General features: G+C 35.4%; 2 protein-coding genes across 2 annotated transcripts; both read left to right on the top strand.

Moving 5' to 3' along the window:
- Positions 1–1,302: 1,302 nt before the first annotated feature.
- Positions 1,303–6,147, top strand: LOC104107621 (probable carboxylesterase SOBER1-like). Its single transcript, XM_009616469.4, has 6 exons — positions 1,303–1,624; positions 4,153–4,205; positions 4,573–4,696; positions 4,787–4,908; positions 5,627–5,734; positions 5,817–6,147. The coding sequence occupies exons 1-6, from the start codon at positions 1,354–1,356 to the stop codon at positions 5,904–5,906; spliced, it is 768 nt and encodes a 255-aa protein (XP_009614764.1). The 5' UTR covers positions 1,303–1,353; the 3' UTR covers positions 5,907–6,147.
- Positions 6,148–11,607: 5,460 nt separating this feature from the next.
- LOC104107620 (uncharacterized) lies at positions 11,608–12,815 on the top strand. Its single transcript, XM_009616468.4, has one exon. It carries the CDS (start codon positions 11,614–11,616, stop codon positions 12,610–12,612), a length of 999 nt encoding a protein of 332 aa, XP_009614763.3. The 5' UTR covers positions 11,608–11,613; the 3' UTR covers positions 12,613–12,815.
- Positions 12,816–21,330: the final 8,515 nt, after the last annotated feature.

The raw sequence follows: 21,330 nt of genomic DNA, 5'->3' as shown, positions 1-21,330 counted from the left end.
TACATGAATTTGATCATGGCAAGACATATAAATTTTATCACTTCGGGTGGTTATAATTTCTTACAAACTCCATTAGAGTTATAATCAAAATTTATTGTATTTGCTTGTATTTAAAATCAATTTATAGAATGCCAAGAATTTAAAAGAGAAAATAGGTAAAATACTTACCTTAAATCTAAAATTTATTCCTGAAAGAAGTTCATGGATCAATTGACAATCATTATGCTCAATATTATGTACAAGTTGAGCACCATGCACGTATCCCAAAGTCTGGTGACCAAAGCATATGTCTAGTATAGGAATATCAATACATTCACGTAAGAGCCTCACACAAATTCCTATATCTTCTCTGCACGGGTTGTTTGGTTTCTCAAACATTAGACAACTAATTAATAGTATGTCTACAAATTAAATCAACCGCCTCTACTCAATTGGTTAGAATCTCGTACCGATAATGTGATATAAAACAATAAGAGAAGAAGAAGAGTATTTCAGAGAAAAGTAGAGAGAGAGAATTCTTATTGATTTGTGATGAATTACAATTGAATATAACCCTTCTATTTATAGGAAAAAAGTGACTTGGCCACCAAGTAAAACACCATAAAATCTCTCTAAAATATAGATATTCACCGTAAATATAATTCTATTTATAACAGGATAATCATATTTAATTATAGGGTGTTTGGAAAATGTAGAACTTTTGTTTTTGATTGGAGAGTTGTTGAAGAAAATATTGGGAAAAAAGTAATTTTAGATGGTCATATACCTCATAGCTTATAAGTTAATGAATATTCATAGGTATCGGGTACTTTGTTTTTTCTGTGTTTATATGATTCAGTATGCTGAGCACAACATATGTTAGTGAATCATGGACAACAAATATTAAAATTTGAACTTGTTAATTTTAGATATTTTAGGATAATTATTTTTTTGACAGAAAAGATAGATATTTAGCATAACTAAATAAATCTTCCTTTACTCTAATTCTATTCTTTCATGTTTTTTTTTGTTTAAATTATTCCCTCTGTAATTTATGTGACACCGTTAAATTTCGAGACTCAAATAAATAATTCTTTAAGTGCTACTTTTTCATATGCTTTTTAAATATTTTAAATTATTAATCATCGTGACTTATAATATATTTTATGTAATTTTTAGATATATAAATTTTATTTTAAAATATAAAAATTCTATGTCTGAATTTACCATTAAAATATGTCATATATATTGTGTTTAATTTTAAAGAATAAAAGAATGGATAGTGTTATTAAAGCAAAAAAGAAAAATTAAATTCTCCACCAAACTTCATGACTAAAAAGCATAAGACTAACCAAATAATATGGAAGACCAAAGATGAAATTCATTCCACTACTAAAACCCTTACTAGTACTTGTAATCACCTTTGGTTTCACCATTTTCTGTGTGCTACTCTCTCAGCCAACAACAAACCCATCTTCCACCAAATCCAATCCCATGGCTTCTAGAAGTTTTATTCTTTGGCTACATGGGTTGGGTGATTCTGGCCCTGCTAATGAACCAATAAAGACATTGTTCACTTCTCCTCAATTCAAGAACACAAAATGGTCCTTCCCTTCTGCTCCTTCTAACCCAGTTACCTGCAACTGTAAGTTATAATTTTTCTTGTACTTGTAGTGTTATTACAGGTTGTGGGTTGTTGTTGTTTCTTTTGGATTTGGTTATGGTGCGATCACTGTGGAATTGGTGTTTTTGGGTCAAATGGTGTATTTTGATTGCATAAAGATTCCATTTTTAGCCTACTCCTTGGTGGGGTTTGTTATTGGTTGTGTATTGTTTTGTTTGTATTCTGTATGATCACTGTGAAATTGGCATTTTTGGGTCAAATGGTATATTAGAATTGCATAAAGATTCAGTTTTTAGCCTACTCCTTGGTGGAATTTGTTATTGGTTGTATATTGTTTTTGTTTGTATTCTGTATGATCACTGTGAAATTGGCATTTTTGGGTCAGATGGTATATTAAAATTGCATAAAGATTCCATTTTTGGCTCACCCTGTAGTGGGGTTTGTATGGTGTTACTGGTTTTGTATTGTTTTTGTTTCTTTTGGTTATGGTGTGATCACCATTGAAATGATATTTTTGGGTAAAATGGTGCATTTGGATGGCCTAAACATTCCATTTTTGGCCTACTCTTTGGTGGGGTTTGTATGGTGTTAGCTGCTGTGTATTGTATTTGTTTCTATTGGTTCTGTGTGATCACTGTGAAGTTGGTGTTTTTGGGTCAAATAGTATTTTGGAATTGCATAAAGATTCCATTTTTGGCCAACCCCTTGGTGGGCTTGTATGGTGTTACCGGTTGTGTATTGTATTTGTTTCTATTAGTTCTGTGTGATCACCATGGGAATGGCATTTTTGGGTCAAATGATATATTGGAATTGCATAAAGATTTCATTTTTGACTACACTGGGATGGATGGGGTTGGTAATCGGCATGTCATATTTATTATCTATGGTCATAATTGATTAATTATGAAGTGTTTGATTTGGTATAGTGTTGCAGGTTGTGTATTGTAATTGTTTCTATTGGTTCTGGTGGAATTGTCGTTCTAGGGTGTATGATGGAATTGCATAAAGATTTCATTTTGGCCCACACCTTGATGGGGTTCTTAGTTGGCACATCACCTGTATCATCTATGGTCACTGTTGATATGATAATTTTTATAACATGAGTCTTTGTTTTGGTAAAAAATATGGAATTATTTCAGGTCCAAACAAATTGAGGCATAGTTGTTGTTCTTATTGTGATTGCTTTTTGGGTCTAGTGGATGGGATTGCTTACAATGTAGAGTAGGTCCACTTGCATCGGCTGTTTAATCAAAATTCTAGCTCATTTTCAAGGTGTGAATGGATATACATGTCTGGTCCTTATAAGATAATTTGCAGTTTGAGGAGATGAGAGAAATTTGCTAGACTAGAGTCATTTCAATTTAAGGATGCAGTTTCTGCTTCAGTATTATGTCAGTAGTTGTGATTCAAAAATTTTAAAAGAAAGAAAAAATTGAACAGTAAAGTGTAAAATAGCAAAACATGTAGTTTTGTTGTTCCTCTAACAATGTGTTAACAGAGAAGTTCTGAGAAATCAACCGAATGACTTTCTAGGAAACATACGTTAGAGGGAAAGTTAGCCCTCTGGGTAGGGATTTAACCTTTGTAGTGTAGTTCCCCTTTGTTGGTGAACCATCTTAAATTGAAGCTTCACCAAGCTCCTTTATTTTTGGTTGTTTTTACTTTTCGTTTTGATAGTTAATGCTTGCCAGTTTAGGCAATGAGCAGCTTTAGCTCTTAGATGACTAATATGAACGCTTTTGTGAAATACTGCTGGGAATAGCCTTCTGTATAATGACAGTTATTCAACAACAAAGGCAAATTGATAAATTTAAGCAATTCTTTCCTTGAAGGATATCTTTAGCTACTAGTATAGATAATCTTGCATCTCATTCTGGACATATTGGAGAGATTGTGAAGCAACTCAAGCTGAAACAACCCAGGCTAGTTTCAGCCTGATTAGTGCCTAATTACATTTGAGGATGTGAAAAACAGCTTCTTAACGATAAGATTAGCTTGGCGGTGATTTAGGTGCAATTGGCCAACAACGTCAAAGAGCATTCTCCATAAACTTTATGATGTATCATATTATTGTATCTAAGAATGGTACAAAGGAAGTTTGTAAGAAGAACATAGATTTTTAACGCCATCTTGTTTGCTGAAATACCATGATGCCAGTCTCGCTTGGTTTTCTACCGGAGTTTCATTTCCATGAGAGAATATGTAGATTCTCCATTTAGGACAATAATGTTTGAGCAGGTTTGATACACTAATGTTTTATAAGATGTTGTACCTATCCGATGTTCCAACTTTTCTCCTACTAAAGTGACAGTATGATTGTTGGTTCTTTACTGGAATTTGCTTTCTCTAGATATTTGGCCTTTCCCATTAATTATCGTCACGCAATTTAACAAACTTAAAGTTTGCTTTGTTAGCCAAATGGGTTCCCAGCGGAATAGTGATTGTGTAATTCGTAAATATTATGGTAACATTGCCAACTTTTCACTGTAGTAATGGTGATACTTATAATATCTAAAGTCTAAACTTTTTCTTGTCGTACTTTACTGTAGATGGTGCTGTCATGCCGTCATGGTTTGACATTCATGAAATACCAGTGACAGCTGTAAGTTCTTCTCTTTCACACCTTTCATTCCTCGTATATCCTTTTACTTTTTCTTTTCTCAAAGTTTCCTTGTAATCATCCCCAACTGTGTTATCTGCATGGATGATACTGAGAAATCAAAGATAGAACTTTATTATACTTCAAACTTATTCCTCTTGACGTGTAGACAATTAGCAATAGTGTCTCATCTGGGAAACAAGCATGTTATTGAATACTATGATATTTGTGAGGAATAGTCATACTTTACCTCCATCAAAATTCTTATATTTATGTTGCCTGAGAAATGGCTTCAGAAACAAAGAGATGGTTGTACTTACGCTTATTGATATTGCTTCCATATAATTTAATGTTTAATACCATGTACCAGAGTTCGCCAAACGATGAGAGTGGTCTGCTCAAAGCGGTTAAGAATGTTCATGCAATGATCGATAAAGAGATCGATGCTGGCACTAATCCTAATAATGTTTTCATATGTGGATTTAGTCAAGGAGGTCTCTCTCTCTCTCTCTCTCTCTCTCTCGGGCAACTTTTTGTATTGCTATTAAATACACTGAGCTTTCAAATTATACTTGGTTGTGTAGGTGCCTTAACATTAGCAAGTGTTCTTCTGTACCCAAAAACTCTAGGAGGAGGTGCCGTGTTTAGCGGATGGGTCCCCTTTAATTCTTCTATATTAGAGAAACAAACTCCTGAAGCTAAAAAGGTAATTGTCTGATACTAACTTCTACTCATAATTTTCTGAAGTTTAGTTTTGAAGTAACATATGTTAATCTTGTCCTAAAGTTGGTTGCTTTCTTATGTGGAGGGAGTGTTAAGAGTGTGCAAAGGGCATGGGTTTCATAGGACTTTCTTAATATGATCCCTGATCTGCTAACTGTTTCACTACTTAGGATGTGTATATGAACACTACGATACAGCACAACTGAACGGACATAGCACTTGTTCCTCATTTCTGTTTTGTGTGAAAGTAAATTACTGTGACGTCATGACAGTGCTAATGTTAATGAATTACCTAGTCGCTCGAAGAGATTTCTGGAGAAGCAGTGTTATTATAAAAGCTTGGTACTACCTACATATATAAAACAGTGCCTCCTTCTCCCTGTATGGAGATGCCCGTCAAATAATATTTGGCTATTTGCGATTTGAATAATGATGTTGATGATTGAAAGATATGTTATCTCAAGAAACCTTTTTTCTTTTTAAATAATCGAGAAATTCTCGAGGGCCTGTTGGTGCACCATTCGAAACTCGGTGGATAAGTTGGTTTGCCCCTCGACAATTCTCCACTTAATTACCAGGGGGTTCAAACTCGTGACATGCACCTAACCTACACATCACAACTGCATTCTTACCATTTGATATGTGTTTCTTGATTAGTTTCCATGTTTTTATAGCATCTAACACCAAAACGCTTTGAACAGACCCCTATTTTGTGGTCTCATGGTATCGCTGATAGGACTGTACTGTTTGAAGCTGGACAAGCAGGGCCACCTTTTCTGGAGCGAGCTGGTATGACTTGCGAATTCAAGGTAATTACTCATGTTTCTTGATCGTTTTGTTTATCTTTCACGAATGTATCACCAATAAACCATTGTCTACCATATTCGTTAGGCTTACCCTGGTCTTGCTCATTCGATAAACAATGAAGAGTTGAAGAACTTGGAATCTTGGATCAAGACTCGTCTTCAAAGCAATTCTTAACGGTCCACAGGGTATTCGATTTCATTTCATACGATCAATCTCTTGAGTTCAAGAACTGCTGCTCATTTGCTGCTTACTTGTTTGTGTAATGAGCAGCTTGTTTTATATCACAAAAGTTGTAGTTGAGTTGGTGCAAAACGCCTTCTCATTCACTTATTAATTCTTCTACTGTATTTCTTGACTCATTTTACAGTTATCTATATTATTATAAAAGCATGAATACAATATCGGTTTACAAAAATAACCTTATAATATTAAGCATATTAACTCATAATAAAAGGACATAACTGAAATTCTAGATATTAGCCTTATAATCCTATTAGTTTTAGGACATAATACTACACGATAGGAATCCTACATGATTAATTACCTTTAGGAATCCTATTAGTATAATTACTTTCCGACTGTCTAATTCATATAAAATTGAACAAGTAAATATCTTTAGTCATGTCTTAAAAATTTCTATTACTAATTTAATTTGAAACGTGTTATAATGTCCTATTAATAATTTAATTTGAGAATGTATTATATTGTCCAAATTCAAAATAGCCCTAAAATATTAAACGGAAGAACTCATAGAGAAAGGGTATAACTGCAATAATTTATTTTTTGGACTACAATACCTTCTATGCTAATTTTTAATATTTAAGATTTTAAAATTAATAACATTTGTTTATTAAATTATTAGTAAAAATATGTAGGAAAGTTTAATAAAATCAATTTCATCAGAATCCTCCGTATTGACAACACATTACCACTCCATAATGTCCAATACCAAAAAAAAAAAATTAAATGGACTGCATAAAGAGTTAAAATTTAGAAACAAATACCCCCACGATAATTTTTTGTTATATTATATTTGAATTATATTCCTACTCAAATAATATCTTTTTTTTTAAATCAATTTTCCGTGTAATATTAAAAAATACCTAATTATTAAACAACAACTAAGAAAATATTTAAAAATATAAATGTGTGAGAAAGAGGAATAAAATGGTGGGTAAGAGTTAATACCACTAATGATTCTACCGACATAAAGATCTAAAAGTGAAATGTCAAATCAATTTTTTACACTTTGAAAATAAAATTATGATGGATAAAATTATAATTAAGATTAAATATTCAAAACAAGAGATGAACTAATATTAAGATCTGAATTAAAATAGAATAAATTATTTTTATGTTAAAATTAAATAATTATATTTTTAATTAATTATTTAGCTAGAGAATCCAATTCAATTATTTTTTAAAATTTATCATATGAGTAAAATTCTTATTCAAGTTAAAAATAAATCTTAGGGGACATAAAGTTATTCCATAAAAGAGAGTTAGAACACAAAGTAAAAAGGTTAATATATTATTAAGAATCAAAATACTATACAGGTGTATGAGGAAGCACAATCGAAGCTAAATCCTAAACAAGAACAAGCTTTCAAGACTATATTATAAAGAGTCGACTCTGCTATAATGGGATTATTTTTTGTAGATGCCTCTGGCGGAATCGAAATAATATTTCTATGTCACGCATTACTTGCAAATATCATATCAAGAGGCATGACACTATTAGCAATAATAGCAAGTGGTGTACCAACAAAGATTTTATTGTGAAGTCACCCACTTTACATTTGATATACCTCTTCAAACAACTCAAATAACCATCACAAATATATCAAAGCAGAGCAATGGTGCTAATTTATAAGAAAAACAAAATTGATAATATGGGATGAAGCACTTATGGCTAAGTGTCAAACGGAGTTCTAGAGATATATTTGATATTAATGAACCGTTTGATGAAAAACTAATGGTTTAGGAGGTAATTTATGCCAAGTACTACCAGTAGTTCTAAAATCGACAAAAGCAGAGACTGTAAAAGCGAGCTTGCCAAAGTTATACTTTTGGCCTCAAATGAAAAATATTCAACTGACAAGAAATATAAAGTAAGAACAGATCCAGTATTCAGTGCAGTGGCGGAGCCAGAATTTTGGTTAAGGAGTGTCAAAATATATAAAAGTAAACATACTAGGAAATTAAGGAGAGCCAATACATTATATATATTTTTTACCTATCTACACTGTGTATTTTTTCCGCGAAAGGGTGTCATTGACACCTCTTCCTATAAGGTGGCTCCGCCACTGATTCAATGTTTTCTTGCTTCGTGTTGGAAACGAATAAGAACATCCAATAAAAGAAGAGTTGGTTCTTCCTAAACACTTGGTTATCAATCCCAATGGTAATAGAAGTGCATTTAATAAGAGAATTATTTATATCATTAGATTAAAACGCAATTTGTGCAAATCGCATGATAGAATTAAAAAAATATCATAGCTAGCAGAAATGAATATGTTGATCAACTAAATAAAAGGTTGATTACAAAATTTTATAGTAAAAATAAAATATTTTTCTGTTTTTGGCTCAGCAGAAAATGATCCCAATAATTACTACCAAGAAGAAAACTTAAATAATTTAATACCAAGCGACATTCTACCCTACATGTTTGTTGTCAAGTTTATTATTTCTTACGTATGCTAGTGTCACCGTATATATAATAGACTAAGATAATCTTCCATTGTATATAGGTTGATTTTGAAGAAAAATATGCATGTCATGCTACTGAAAAATTTAAATACGCCGAATATCTTATGTAATAGCACATATATGATATATAGAAGTTTTGACAATAACGTCACACATGCAAAAATTATGATACTGGTCAATGTGCTTCTAAGTATATTCTTATCCCTGAATTCAACTTTCGTCTTTCGAAACTAAGGAATATCTTTTTAAATTTATGTGAAAATAATTTTTAGTATGTTTATGTTTTACAAATATAATAAATAAAGCACAAAGACAAACATCCTAAATATTGGACTATATTTACCGCAATATATTTTCTTGCACGAACAATTGTATGTTGCACTTTTAAGAGGGATATCAAGATTGACAACAAGAGTTCTGGTTAAGGCAGAGCAACCAAAGCATTAAGAGGGAACATACACAGAATAATATTGTTCACAAAGAAGTGTCCTTTAAGATACCATTATATCACATTAAATACTTTTAAACTATAATACATAATTATCTAACTAACATGACAAAATTGATTATTTGTGTAAGTTTTGATGATATCCTTTTATTTTAAATTCATGTATTATGCTATTATAATAATATTTTTCGGTATTTAGATGATTGTTGTATTATTTTACATAAAAATTCTTTTATTAATTAAATTTATTGTTCTTTCATATAAATAATTATTTAAATCATCACGTACTATTATTAACGTACAACGCACGTTCATAGATACTAGTAGTGATGAAATATGGGACAAGTAGTTGAACTGTTAAATTAAAAGAAAAATGTTGGATTATAGTTTCGGTTTCGGAATTATTACAGAGAGTTCTTCCATTTAAGAGCTTGAGAATTATATTGAGTTGGTAAATACAAATATAAAAAAATTTGAGAAATATATATTATTAGCCGTTCCAAAAAATAACAGTCAATAAAATATATATATATATATATATATATATATATTTATTTATTTGTATGTAGGTATATTATATACATATTTTACATACGTTTTTGCTAGCGAACGAAATTAGTTTCGCCCAAAAAGATTTTGCTCTTGATTTAAAAAATGAGTTGGTGAATACAATCAATTGTAGAGGAAATCTGTGTCAAACTATAGTTTGAAAAATGATGCTATATTTACCATAATTACTAATTATGACCTATGATTGTTTGAGAAGAAATCGTGGCTAAGGCACCGAATATGAAAAATTGAAAATCATTACTTCACGTTCATATGATCCACTTAGGCCCATTAACTTTAAAAAGGAACGATCCAAGCCCATTACTTTATCAGCCCAAGGGGATCTTTACACAAATAGTTGGTTGGATTCGCTGTTTATTTTTTCTAACCGGTATATATAAATTATACACTAATTATATTATATATATAAATTATACATATATTATACATTTGCCAGCTATTTTTAGTTTAAATGATTGGATTTGTGGCTATATAAGTTAACTCTCCCTTCCTAAAATGGCAAAGATCATTTGACTGATTAGAAAGTGAAGAGAGGAAAATAATGCAAAAAATAATGCGATTCTTATTTTGTCTACTAAATTGGGAACAGGCTCCTGTTTTCTGCTTTTTTCCTCACTATAATGACTTTCCAATAGTTAATAACCATGTATTGATAAATTAGTATACTATTTAGTAAATTTAATTATTTTAGATGTTTATTTGTTTTTTTTTACATAGTTGGCATAAAGTAAGAAATTTAGCTATCGTTTGGCCATAAATTCTTAAATTTATTTTAAATAATAATAAAAAATACACAACAATACCAAACAAACAAACTTGATAAATCTGTATATGCAGAACCTTCATCGATGCTATTCATTATCATTATCACAAATCATTTGGCATAAAATTATTATTTTTATAATGAACTATATAATACACTATCCTAAAATCATTGGCTGATATTTTAATATCAATTGCTAATAACACAATTACTAGCAACTATAATTCGTCAAATTGCAATAATATTACAAGATCCATCAGTCCAAAAGAAAATGAAAGTTAGCTGGTGGATTAGTTGGGTATGGTGGGTTTTTTTTATTTATAAAATATAAAAGTTTGGGGTAATTTTTAAAATTATTAAAAAATCCAACAATAATATTTTGGGCCAAAAACGTTTCTATAGCTAGTTTTGAGATTTGAAAATTCTATTTTCAAGATATGCCAAAATATTGAATAAAATCTATAAACAAATATATTTTATCAAAAAAAAAATTGAAAGAAACTTGACAAAATCCATAGCCAAATGGGGCTTAAACTCATGATCTATAAGTCTTGATTTCATAATTAAATGGATTGTCCCTTTAACAAACAATGATATAAATTGATCAAGGATAAATAAAGCAAAACAGCAAGACATGTCAAATCAAAACATAGAGAAACAAGTATCTTCCCCTAAGACAAAAATACACACCAAAAAAAGAAGAAGATACATTTCCACTTATGCGGAATTATAATACATGATTTGTTAAGTAATAACGAATAATGAATGAATTGTTATGTAATAATTAATAATAAAATGATTGATATACATGAATTACTTATTTTTAAAAGGTATTTTATCTTTAAGTAGATTAATTTATATATTATTAATATATATATTCTTACTTCACTTTCTATTGCATATATATAATTTCTCGTATAACTTAATAGGATTATTACTAAATATCACCAACCGAATATTGCATTAGTTATACAAAAACTATTTCTTTTTTCAAATATTGTATTATCTAATACTACAAGATTATATGCTAAAATTAATTGCTCCAATACCACAACCAAAATCCTAAAAGCTTTTTTTTTTTTCCTTTTCCTTTTTTGCCTAAAATTTACTCTCTCTTAGATTTGTTCTACTAACTTCATCTCTTCCTTGGAAAGTGAAGGGAAAAGAGGAAAAATTCTGCAAAAAGAAGATTGATCATTAGATTCTGTAATAAGTAGGGTCCATCACATAGCCCCCACTATTAACCAATCAAAATTCAACAAAAACTATCAAAATTCTTTGAAATTGATGCCCTAAACTCTGTAAAATACACTGTCCCACAGATGAACCATTCCCCAATGCCTTTTCCCTTTATTTTTACTAAGTCACATAAAATTATGTAATCAATTTCTATGCTCTTTTTCTCTTACCATAAACTCTTCAAAGTCCCCACAAACCCTCATTCTCTTTACTTCAATTCAATCTTCCTTACACCCACCCACCCTATTCAACTACCCCACCCTCTCAAAACTCTCAAAAAAATCTCCATTTTTTCATTAATTATGAAGAAACTTTATAGAAAAGGCACAGTTCATCCAACTCCTCCTTTGGTTTCTGACCATCTTTCTTTTTTACCAGCTGCTATTTTAACTCTTGCTGCTGCTTTATCTCAAGAAGATAAAGAAGTCTTAGCTTATCTCATTTCTTGTTCTCCCGGCTCCGGCAACTTCCCCGGCGACGTTTCCACCAATCGGAGAAACATCCACAAGCTAAAAACACCCAACTCAGCTTCTGAAACCGCAGTTTCTGGTGCAAAAAGTTGTAGCTCCGCCGTGAGCGGCGGAGGCGGCGGAGGAAGAGCTGAACGTGTACTTTCCGGCGAGTTTTCTGGAAATCGGAGAAACACCCACAAGTTGAAAACACCCAACTCAGCTACCGAAACATCCGGTGGTGGAACAAAAGGTGGCGCTGCCATGAGCGGCGGCGTTAGCGGCGGTGCTGACCATCCAGCTTCTTTTAACTGCGACTGTTTTAGCTGTTACATGAGTTATTGGGCGAAATGGGATTTATCACCTAACCGTCAACTTATTCATGAGATTCTTGATGCTTATGAAGAAGGTTTACAAAGCAAAAAAGAAAAGAGCAAAAAAGAAAGGAGAAATAAAAACAAAGGCTACAGCTCTAATAGTAGTGGTTCTGTTGAGCTAAAAAAGACATCATCTGAGTCAAATTTGAACATAAACGGGTCTGTTCCGGACGGGTCAGGGGAATCTGACCCGGTGGAGGAAACTTCCGGCAACCATGGCGGCGGCGATGAAGATGAAAGTGGTGGAGAAGAGGGAGGTGAAAAAGGTTCTGTTAGAAAGTTTGTGAGTTTTATTGGTGAAAAGATTTGGAGTGTTTGGACCTGAAAAAATATTTTTTGAAGGTAATTTTCAAGAAATATTTAGGTTGGTTTTTTGCCATCTCCACTTCTACTTAATCTCATATTAGTTCTTTTTTTAATTTTAAATTTTTCTTGTGGTTCCTCTTTTGGGGTCTGTAAAATACCCTTTTACTTCACAATGTAAAATATGGTAGTGTTTTGAATGATCACTTCATTGGTTTTTTCTTATTTCCACATTTTGTATAAATCTTTTGTTCTCTCCCTTGTGGTTAAAAGTTGCTTATGGAGTAGTTTAGATTAAAAGAATAAAATTTTTGAAGTTAATTCCAAGAAATATATATATTTTTTGCCATCTTCATTTCCACTTTATAGTTTTTGATTCTTTTTGGGTGAATATGAGTAGTTTTCATTTCACATTTTGTAGAAAATGTTTGATTACTCTATTTGTTAAAAGTTGCTTATGGGAGTAATATATCTATATAAATTTATACTAGTATTTCTTTTCTTGGATTTTATTGATTGTAAAGTTGCAAGATAGTGTTACTCAGAAATTTTTGTAATTAATTATAGTTTTCTAAAAGATGTTAGATTGGAATTTTATTTGTTTAATGGCCGAAAGTGGGGGGCTAGGGAATTTTAGGTCATATATGGACGGTTTGAAGTCTGTACTTTGAACAAGTGACAAAAAAAATCGGCCATTCTTGAAATTTCTTGGATATAGAGAAAGGTGAACTTTTTTCTAGGCCATAGAAATTAACAGTGGTCTAAAAATAATTTTCTGCAACTATAGGTGTCGATTTTTGAATATTCAAAACTATTGCCCTTTTATTTTCTTACTTTTGAGTAGTACGAACTTTTTTTTAATCTCATTTGGCTCGAGGAAGCACAGGTCGACACTTTTCAAAATTTTGTCATATTGCCAGGAATGACTTAGACACTCATGTACTGGTCTTTTTGTGTGTGCTTGTTCTTTTCTTATTGGAAAAGACAAGGCGGACTCGGAATTTAATACATTTTTGCATTTAATAAAATTTATTTTATATATGAAGTGTAATTAGTAATATATCATTATTTTTTAAACTGTATATATATAACACACGAAATTTTTGTCGAATTTTTGTCTGTCTGTGATTCCTCTCTTTACAACGTAGGTCCGCCTCTTGAAAAAGGTTTGAATAGGTTGGCTCATTGTTTGAAATTGTTCAATTTTATCTTTTGTATCATATGCTTATGATGTTCAAGCCATTTTGTATGTATCTAAATTAATTTTACTGAATATTTACTAGGATGCGACCTTTTATTACTATTAGTATCGCCTAACTTTGTTTATTAATTTTTGGACTGGTTAGAAAAAAATACTTACTTTCTCCGTTTCAATTTACTCCTAATTTATTCAATAGCGGATATTGAAAAGCAAATTCGATCATTTATTCTTTTTGTTTATATGTTTAATAGAAATATTTAGCTATGAACTTGATTATAATAGTGTACATTATAGTACCAAATACTAATGTGGGTTTGGTGATACTAACACTACCAACTCTATTGAATTTCTTGATTCAATAGTACGTTTGATGTGATCAATGTAAAATATTCAATAATCCAAATTGGAGAACTTTCAATTTCGTGATGTGATATAATTATCTACCACGAGTACGATTATCTACTAATACTATTTTAGTCCAAAAAATTTATTTAATTTAGAGATGATCATATACATTTTGGCATTTTCTAGTTTAATACTTATTTAGGGACACTTGGAAAAAGAAAATGCACGTGAGGTAAGCTTGGAGGATAATATTCATCTCCATTTTTAATTCTAGCATAAGTTTGTTTTATGCTTATGGATGAAATGTGTTCGATATGAAATTTCAGGTTCAAATTTTAGCAGAGACAAAAATACGTAGAAATTTTTTTCATATCTATCTAAATTTTAGTGGATAGAGTTATTCGATATTTAATTGAAATAAGGTTATCAGGAATAATGAATCTTAGGATTAAACAAATAGAATCAATCTAAGAAATCTGAAAGAACGATTCTTTACTGTAGAAGAATATAACACTTTTATTACAATGTAAGCCTGAGAAAACTTGTTTTACAGAAATGGTAACCAAGCCCTTTTATAGTGGAGGGATTTGGCTCTAAGCATAATAAAATAAACATTCAGTACGAGACCCATGATAAGTCAGTTTTTCTATAATTTCTGCCAAGATTCTTTCTAGTGGGATTGTAACGGCTTTTGTCTGCGAGCTCGATCTTGCTTAGAACCCTCAATTTTGATTTGAGCTTGATTTCGGCTCGAACTCGTGATCTTGGTTCGAGCCCGATCCTGGCTCGAGCCCTCGAATTGATTCGAGGTTAATGTTGGTTGGTCTCTGGATTATTAGTATGATAGATCTACTCTGCATCATGGTTCGATTTCGATTCAAGCTTGATGATGATATCGAACTCGACACGGATTGGCCTCCCCGGGTTCGAGGTTAGTTTGTTCAACCTTCGGGGTCTTACTTCGATAGATCAACGTTCGAACTCGATCGGACGTGCTAAGGTCGAAATCTATTTCGACCGTATACAGATAGTCCCCTCGTTTCTCAGAAAGAATGTGGCGAGAAACGATATGATTTTTTAACAGTTCGATCGGACTATAACCTGTCGTTTCCATCGGGTTCGACCATGACGCATCTGGTAGCTGTCCCGTCGGTTTAGTCTTTCAAGGCATTTAATGTATGTCAGGCGGTGGTCGGCCACTGCTGATACTGAACCGCCATCGCTTGAACCTATAAATAACCCTTTCTTTTATCTTTTACCACTTTTACATCTTTTATCTTCCAAATTTCCCAAGTTCTTCTTCGTACTCTCCAACTTACCAGTAAATCTGTGATTTCTTTCTGCAAAAGCCCCTCTTCAATTCTACCAAATCTTTGTCACTTTCTTCTATTCCTCACCTTTGAATTCGAAAATGGCGAAAACATCGCAAACCATTCCTCAGAAAGAGAAGGCTTCATCTTCACAGTGTGCCGCCGATGAGATACCGGCAGAACTACGGCCTGAGGAGTGTGTTCTCGGGGCGTGTGTCCTTACTGCAGATTTTAAGGTCGATAAAGGTTCATCGGTCCCTGGCCGGTGTGAGCCAGTATCGAGGTATATGTGTTCGATAACCGAAAAATACCTCGAACAGCTAAAGAAGGATTGCAATTGGGGTGAAAAAGAAATAATAATTCCTACCCTTGATGAAGATATCACTTCTTATGTAAAACGGTTTTTGAATGTGTATACTTACCCTTTCACTTTAGGTCCCCTCGATTTCGTTATTATTGACTTATGTCGATAATACCAGGTAACCCTAGGCCAGGTCCATCCTTCTTTGTGGCGGATCGTTATCCTGATCCGATATTTTGTGAGCAAAATCGAGGGGATGCCGTTCACCCTCGACCATCTTATCCCATTGTACCGTCCTTGACTTTTTCGAGGAAGGTTAATAAAACTTCAGCGTCGGGCTACCAAGGCTCTATTCTCGAGTATTGATGAGGACATGGACCGGGGTTGGATGGGCAGGTTCTTTCGAGTAAGGACTTCGGACCTGATTCCGACTGAAAAGATGCCCTTTCCCGAGGAGTGGAATATGAAACGTAAGTGTAATCTTGCTGTTACTTCTACTTTGTTCTTTCATTTATTCTCTCATCGACACTCCTCTTTTTGTGATGTAGCGGTTCCCTGGATGCCCGGAGCAGTTTCCGATCTCAAGAATTGGGTACGAGCCCTTGTTTCGACCTCCACATACGCCGAGCGCTCATGGCGTGATTTATCAAAGGGTCGGTGGGAGGCCAAAAATCACGGTAAGCTCATTTCTCGGACTCTTTGATGATCCGAACGAGGTGGTTTTCAAAATATTTTATTAAGGTTTTCCATATGCAGGTTTGGGTAAAGACGCGGTTTAGAGGCCCTTGTCCAATGAAGAGGAAATTTCGGCCTCTGTCCCAAAGCCGACGAAGGAAAATAAAAAGGAAAAGAGCCTCGGTTCCCGAAGATCCAAAACCGAAGAAGAGGATGGCTCGTAAGCCGAACAAGATTGTCATTCCTTTGACCGTGGAATCCGTTCTGCGTCTAAGGGATGAAGATGAAGAAGAAGAAGAGAACGATGAGTCTGCGCTGGCGGTCCGAATGAAGAGAACCACCGATGCTTCATCGCCGGCTGGATCGATGATGCTCCATGAGGCTACGCCTCGAACTGAAGATATACCGGAGAAAAATTCGGGTAGAGTCCCCGAACTATCAGATATCGAAGACGCATCTCATCGGAGTCGACCGACAAGGGATATGACCGAAGAGGCCCTCGAACCCCTTCGAACCGAGGAGAATGCTCCAGGCGATTCATTTGGGGCAGTAGCAGTCGAGGATTCGCCTACCTTTCTCGCTTTTTCCGCAGGGGTGATTCGGGAAGCTCAAGCTCTAGGAGCCCTCGATCTAGACAGGCCTCACGATGAAGAAGATCCCTTTCGTGACTTGTTTACCGGCATTGAGGATGTTGCCGGTGCTGGTGATGAATCGGATCTTTTTCACGGATTGCGGCAGGCTTTGAATCAGGTGAGCTTTTAAAATTATTTTGTCGGTACTATCTTTATGTTCATTTTTCGTTAACTTCGCTTCTTGTTTCTTTGTAGGCAGCGACAGTTCATCGAGAACAATGTTCTCGATCCCAGAATGAGCTGCATCGATACGAGGCCGACCTACACCGGGCTACTTACGAGAGGAACTCCCTTAGACTTTCCTTAGGGTAGAGAGAAGAGGAAATAAAAGACCTCCGAGCTGAGCTGGCCAAGGCTTATCGAGATCAGACCGATTTGTCTGAGCAGGTAATTATGCTTTTGAAAGCCTATAGGCTTGATACCGGAACAATAGCTAACATTTCGGTCTCACAGCTGCAGCAAAAAATCGAGATGATCGGGAAGCTTCGTGATGAGGTCGACGTGATAAGAACGGAGTCTTTGCGGTGAAAAGAAGGTATGGACCGCTTTGCTGCAGAAAAAGAGACTGCTCGAGCCCAGTTATCATTGTCCGAAACCCAACTTCAGAAAATGAAGGAAAAACGCCTGGTTCAAGCAAGAAGAATTGAGGAGCTTGAAGCTCGGTTGGCCTCTGTACTTGCCAAGGCCGAATCCGATGCCGAAAAGGCAAAGGCCGATGCGGATGCGCTCGTGGCCGTCTATCGGGCCGATGCTGAAGCTCCCCAAGTCCAGGCAAGATAGGCAGCCGAGTCCGCCGATATTCGAGCACATTGGGTCGCCGAACTTGCTAAGTGCCGATCCAGAAGGGAAACTCTCGAGGAGATCCATGCTCGTGGTTTCGATCTCGGTGAAGAGATAAAAAGGGCCAAAGAACTCGAAGCCGATACTGAAGCTCTGGTTCTGATGGCGATGACGATGACGATAGGAGCAAGAGCGGATCCGAAAACGAGGGGGGGCCTGATAAAGAAAAGACCGCTCCTGATCCGATGGAGAAGAGACTGCCCCCGTAGATAACCAAGAAACTTAGCCCTTAGTTTTCATTTTGGTTTTTTGTGTAGGGTCCTGTTCGGACATTTAAACATTCTTGTATATATATAAAGATCTTTTATTTTCCTGACTTCCCTCTGTTTTACTCTCTGCCTCGTGAAGATTTTGTTTCACTCATGCCTTATGAAGATTTTCATAAGGCTTTAGGCAATTTGATCGTATTTGGACCTTGTAGCCTTTATAACCGAGTGAGTGCTTGCTCGAACTCGAAATAAGGTAGCCCGTAGGCTTAGTAGTCAAGTGAGTGATTGCTCAAACTTGAAGTAATATAGCTCGTAGGCTTATTAGTCGAGTGAGTGATTCGAACTCGAAGTAATATAGCCCGTAAGCTTAGTCGAATGAATGATCTGAACTCGAAGTAATGTAGCCCGTAGGCGTAATGGTCGAGTGAGCGTTTGCTCGAACTCGAAATAAAAGTAGCCCGTAGGCTTAGTCGAGTGAATGATCCGGACTTGAAGTAATGTAGCCCGTAGGCGTAATGGTCGAGTGAGCGTTTGTTCGAACTCGAAATAAAAGTAGCCCGTAGGCTTAGTCGAGTGAATGATTCGAACTCGAAGTAATGTAGCCCGTAGGTGTAATGGTCGAGTGAGCGTTTGCTCGAACTAAAAATAAAAGTAGCACGTAAGCTTAGTCAAGTGAATGATTCGAACTCGAAGTAATATAGCCCGTAGGCGTAAGGGTCAAGTGAGTGTTTGCTCGAACTCGAAATAAAAGTAGCCCGTAGGCTTAGTGGTCAAGTTTATCTTAATTATGATTGAATAATAAATCTCAAAATAGAAGAATTTTCCTTGGATATAAGATGCCGATAAAGAAGAGAACTTTCTTCGCACATTATTACACGCCCGGGCTCGGGCCAATCTATATGAGCATGGTTCGCTTCGACCATTTGGCTCTTACAAGTTTTCCTATTGGAACCCTATTGTTGTGAAATAACTTTCTTGCGAGGCCTCGGATATTGTTGTAAATGCTGCACGATCAATGGTTGCCTCATTAAAAACCTTGCCGAAAAACCCATTTGGGATAAAATCGGTCTAAGGGAAAAAGAGTGCAACGCGTGCTTTCAAGTGAGAGATCCATTTTAGCCCTTGTTCGGACTTCTGCAGGGGTCAGTTTTGAGATATAAACGAATATGGAAAGGTTGTACCTTAGCAGTAGTATTGTTTTAGATGTGATACATTCCAGCTGCTTGATATCTGTTTGCCGTTTATAATGCTGAGCCTGTACGATCCCTTTCCGATGTTCTCGAGCACCTGATATGGTCCTTCCCAATTCGGTCCTAGTTTCCCTTCGTTCGGAATTCGGGTATTGATAGTAATTTATCTTAACACTAAGTCCCCCGGGCTTGAAATGGCGGAGCTTGGTTCTTCAATTATAATATCTTTCGATTCGCTGCTTTTGGGCGGCCAATTGGACGAGAGCAGCTTCTCGTCTTTCGTACGATAGTTCGAGGCTGGTATTCATAGCCTCGTTATTTGATTATTCCATCGCGAATCGAAATCTGGCACTGGGTTCACCAACTTCAACTGGTATCAATACTTCGGACCCATCTACTAAGGAGAATGGGGTCGCCCCCATACTGGATTTTGACGTTGTCCGATATGCCCAAAGGACTTCGGGCAGGATTTCTCTCCATTTCCCTTTAGCGTCGTTCAACCTCTTCTTTAAGTTTTGAATGACAGTTTTGTTTGTTGATTCGGCCTGCCCATTCCCACTGGGGTGGTATGGCGTCGATAGTATCCTCCTTATCTTGTGGTCTTCGAGGAATCTTGTTACTTTGCTGCCAACAAATTATTTTCCATTGTCACATACTATTTTGGCGGGTATCCCGAATCAGCATATGATATGATCCCAAATAAAGTCTATAACTTCTTTCTCTCTTATTTTCTCGAACGCCTGCGCTTCAACCCATTTAGAAAAATAGTAAGTCATAAATAAAATGAATTTGGCTTTACCTGGGGTCGATGGCAGAGGGCCGGCGATATCCATTCCCCATTTCATGAATGGCCATGGGGATAGGACTGAGTGGAGTTGCTCTCCGGGTTGGTGGATCATCGGTGCGAACCTTTGGCATTTGTCACATTTACGAACAAATTCCTTCGCATCTTTTCCCATATCGATCCAATAATACCCTGCTCTAATTATTTTTCGAACTAATGTATCGGCTCTAGAGTGATTCCCGTAAGTACTCTCGTGTACTTCCCGTAGGATGTAATCGGTATCTCCCGGACCCAAGCATACTGCCAACGGTCCATCAAACGTTCTTCGGTACAGCGTTCCATCCGTAGGGTTCTGGAATCTTTAGGGTCCGATGGGAGTTTTCCACTCTTCAAGTATTCAATATACTTGTTTCTCCAATCTCAGGTTAAGCTTGTAGAATTTATTTCGGCGTGACCTTCTTCGATTACCGATCTCGAAAGTTGAACAACATTCCCCGAGCCCAAATCGACCGACGACCCCAAGTTCGCAAGCACATCGGCCTCATTATTCTGTTCCCGTGGTACATGCCGTAAAGTCCACTGTTTGAAATAGTGCAAAGTGACAAGCAGTTTATCTAAATACCTTTGCATTCTACCTTCTCGAACTTCGAAATTTTTGTTTACTTGACTCACTACCAGCAAGGAGTCGCAATTGGCTTCAATGACTTCTGCTCCCAAGTTTCTAGATAGCTCGAGACCTGCAATCATGGCTTCATACTCGGCCTCGTTGTTAGTCAACATGATAGTTTTAATAGATTGCCTAATAGTGCTACCCGTGGGTGGTTTCAAAACTATGCCCAGCTCGGACACTTTTACGTTCAAAGCCCCGTCCATAAAAAGGATCCATACCCCCGATGATGTACCTGATTTCAACAGTTCTTTTTCGACTTCGGGTACGAGGGTTAGTGTGAAATTGGCCATGAAATCTGCTAAAATTTGAGACTTGATGGCCGTGCGGGGTTGATATTCGATATCGTACCCACTGAGTTCGACGGCCCATTTGGCCAGTCGGCCTGATAACTCGGGTTTGTGTAAAATATTACGAAGCGGGTAAGTGGTTAACACACATATGAGATGACATTGAAAGTACGACCTTAACTTTCTTGAGGTGCTTATCAATGCAAGTGCCAATTGTTTTAGGAGCGGATATCTAGTTTCCGCTTCTCCTAAGGTTCGACTCGTATAGTAAACGGGGAATTGCGTACCTTGCTCTT

This window comes from Nicotiana tomentosiformis, chromosome 5 (genome assembly GCF_000390325.3).
Source record: "Nicotiana tomentosiformis chromosome 5, ASM39032v3, whole genome shotgun sequence".
In the NCBI taxonomy this organism is placed as follows: domain Eukaryota; kingdom Viridiplantae; phylum Streptophyta; class Magnoliopsida; order Solanales; family Solanaceae; genus Nicotiana; species Nicotiana tomentosiformis.
Note: the sequence above shows the minus strand (reverse complement) of the source record. Positions and strands in the feature narration are given on the sequence as shown.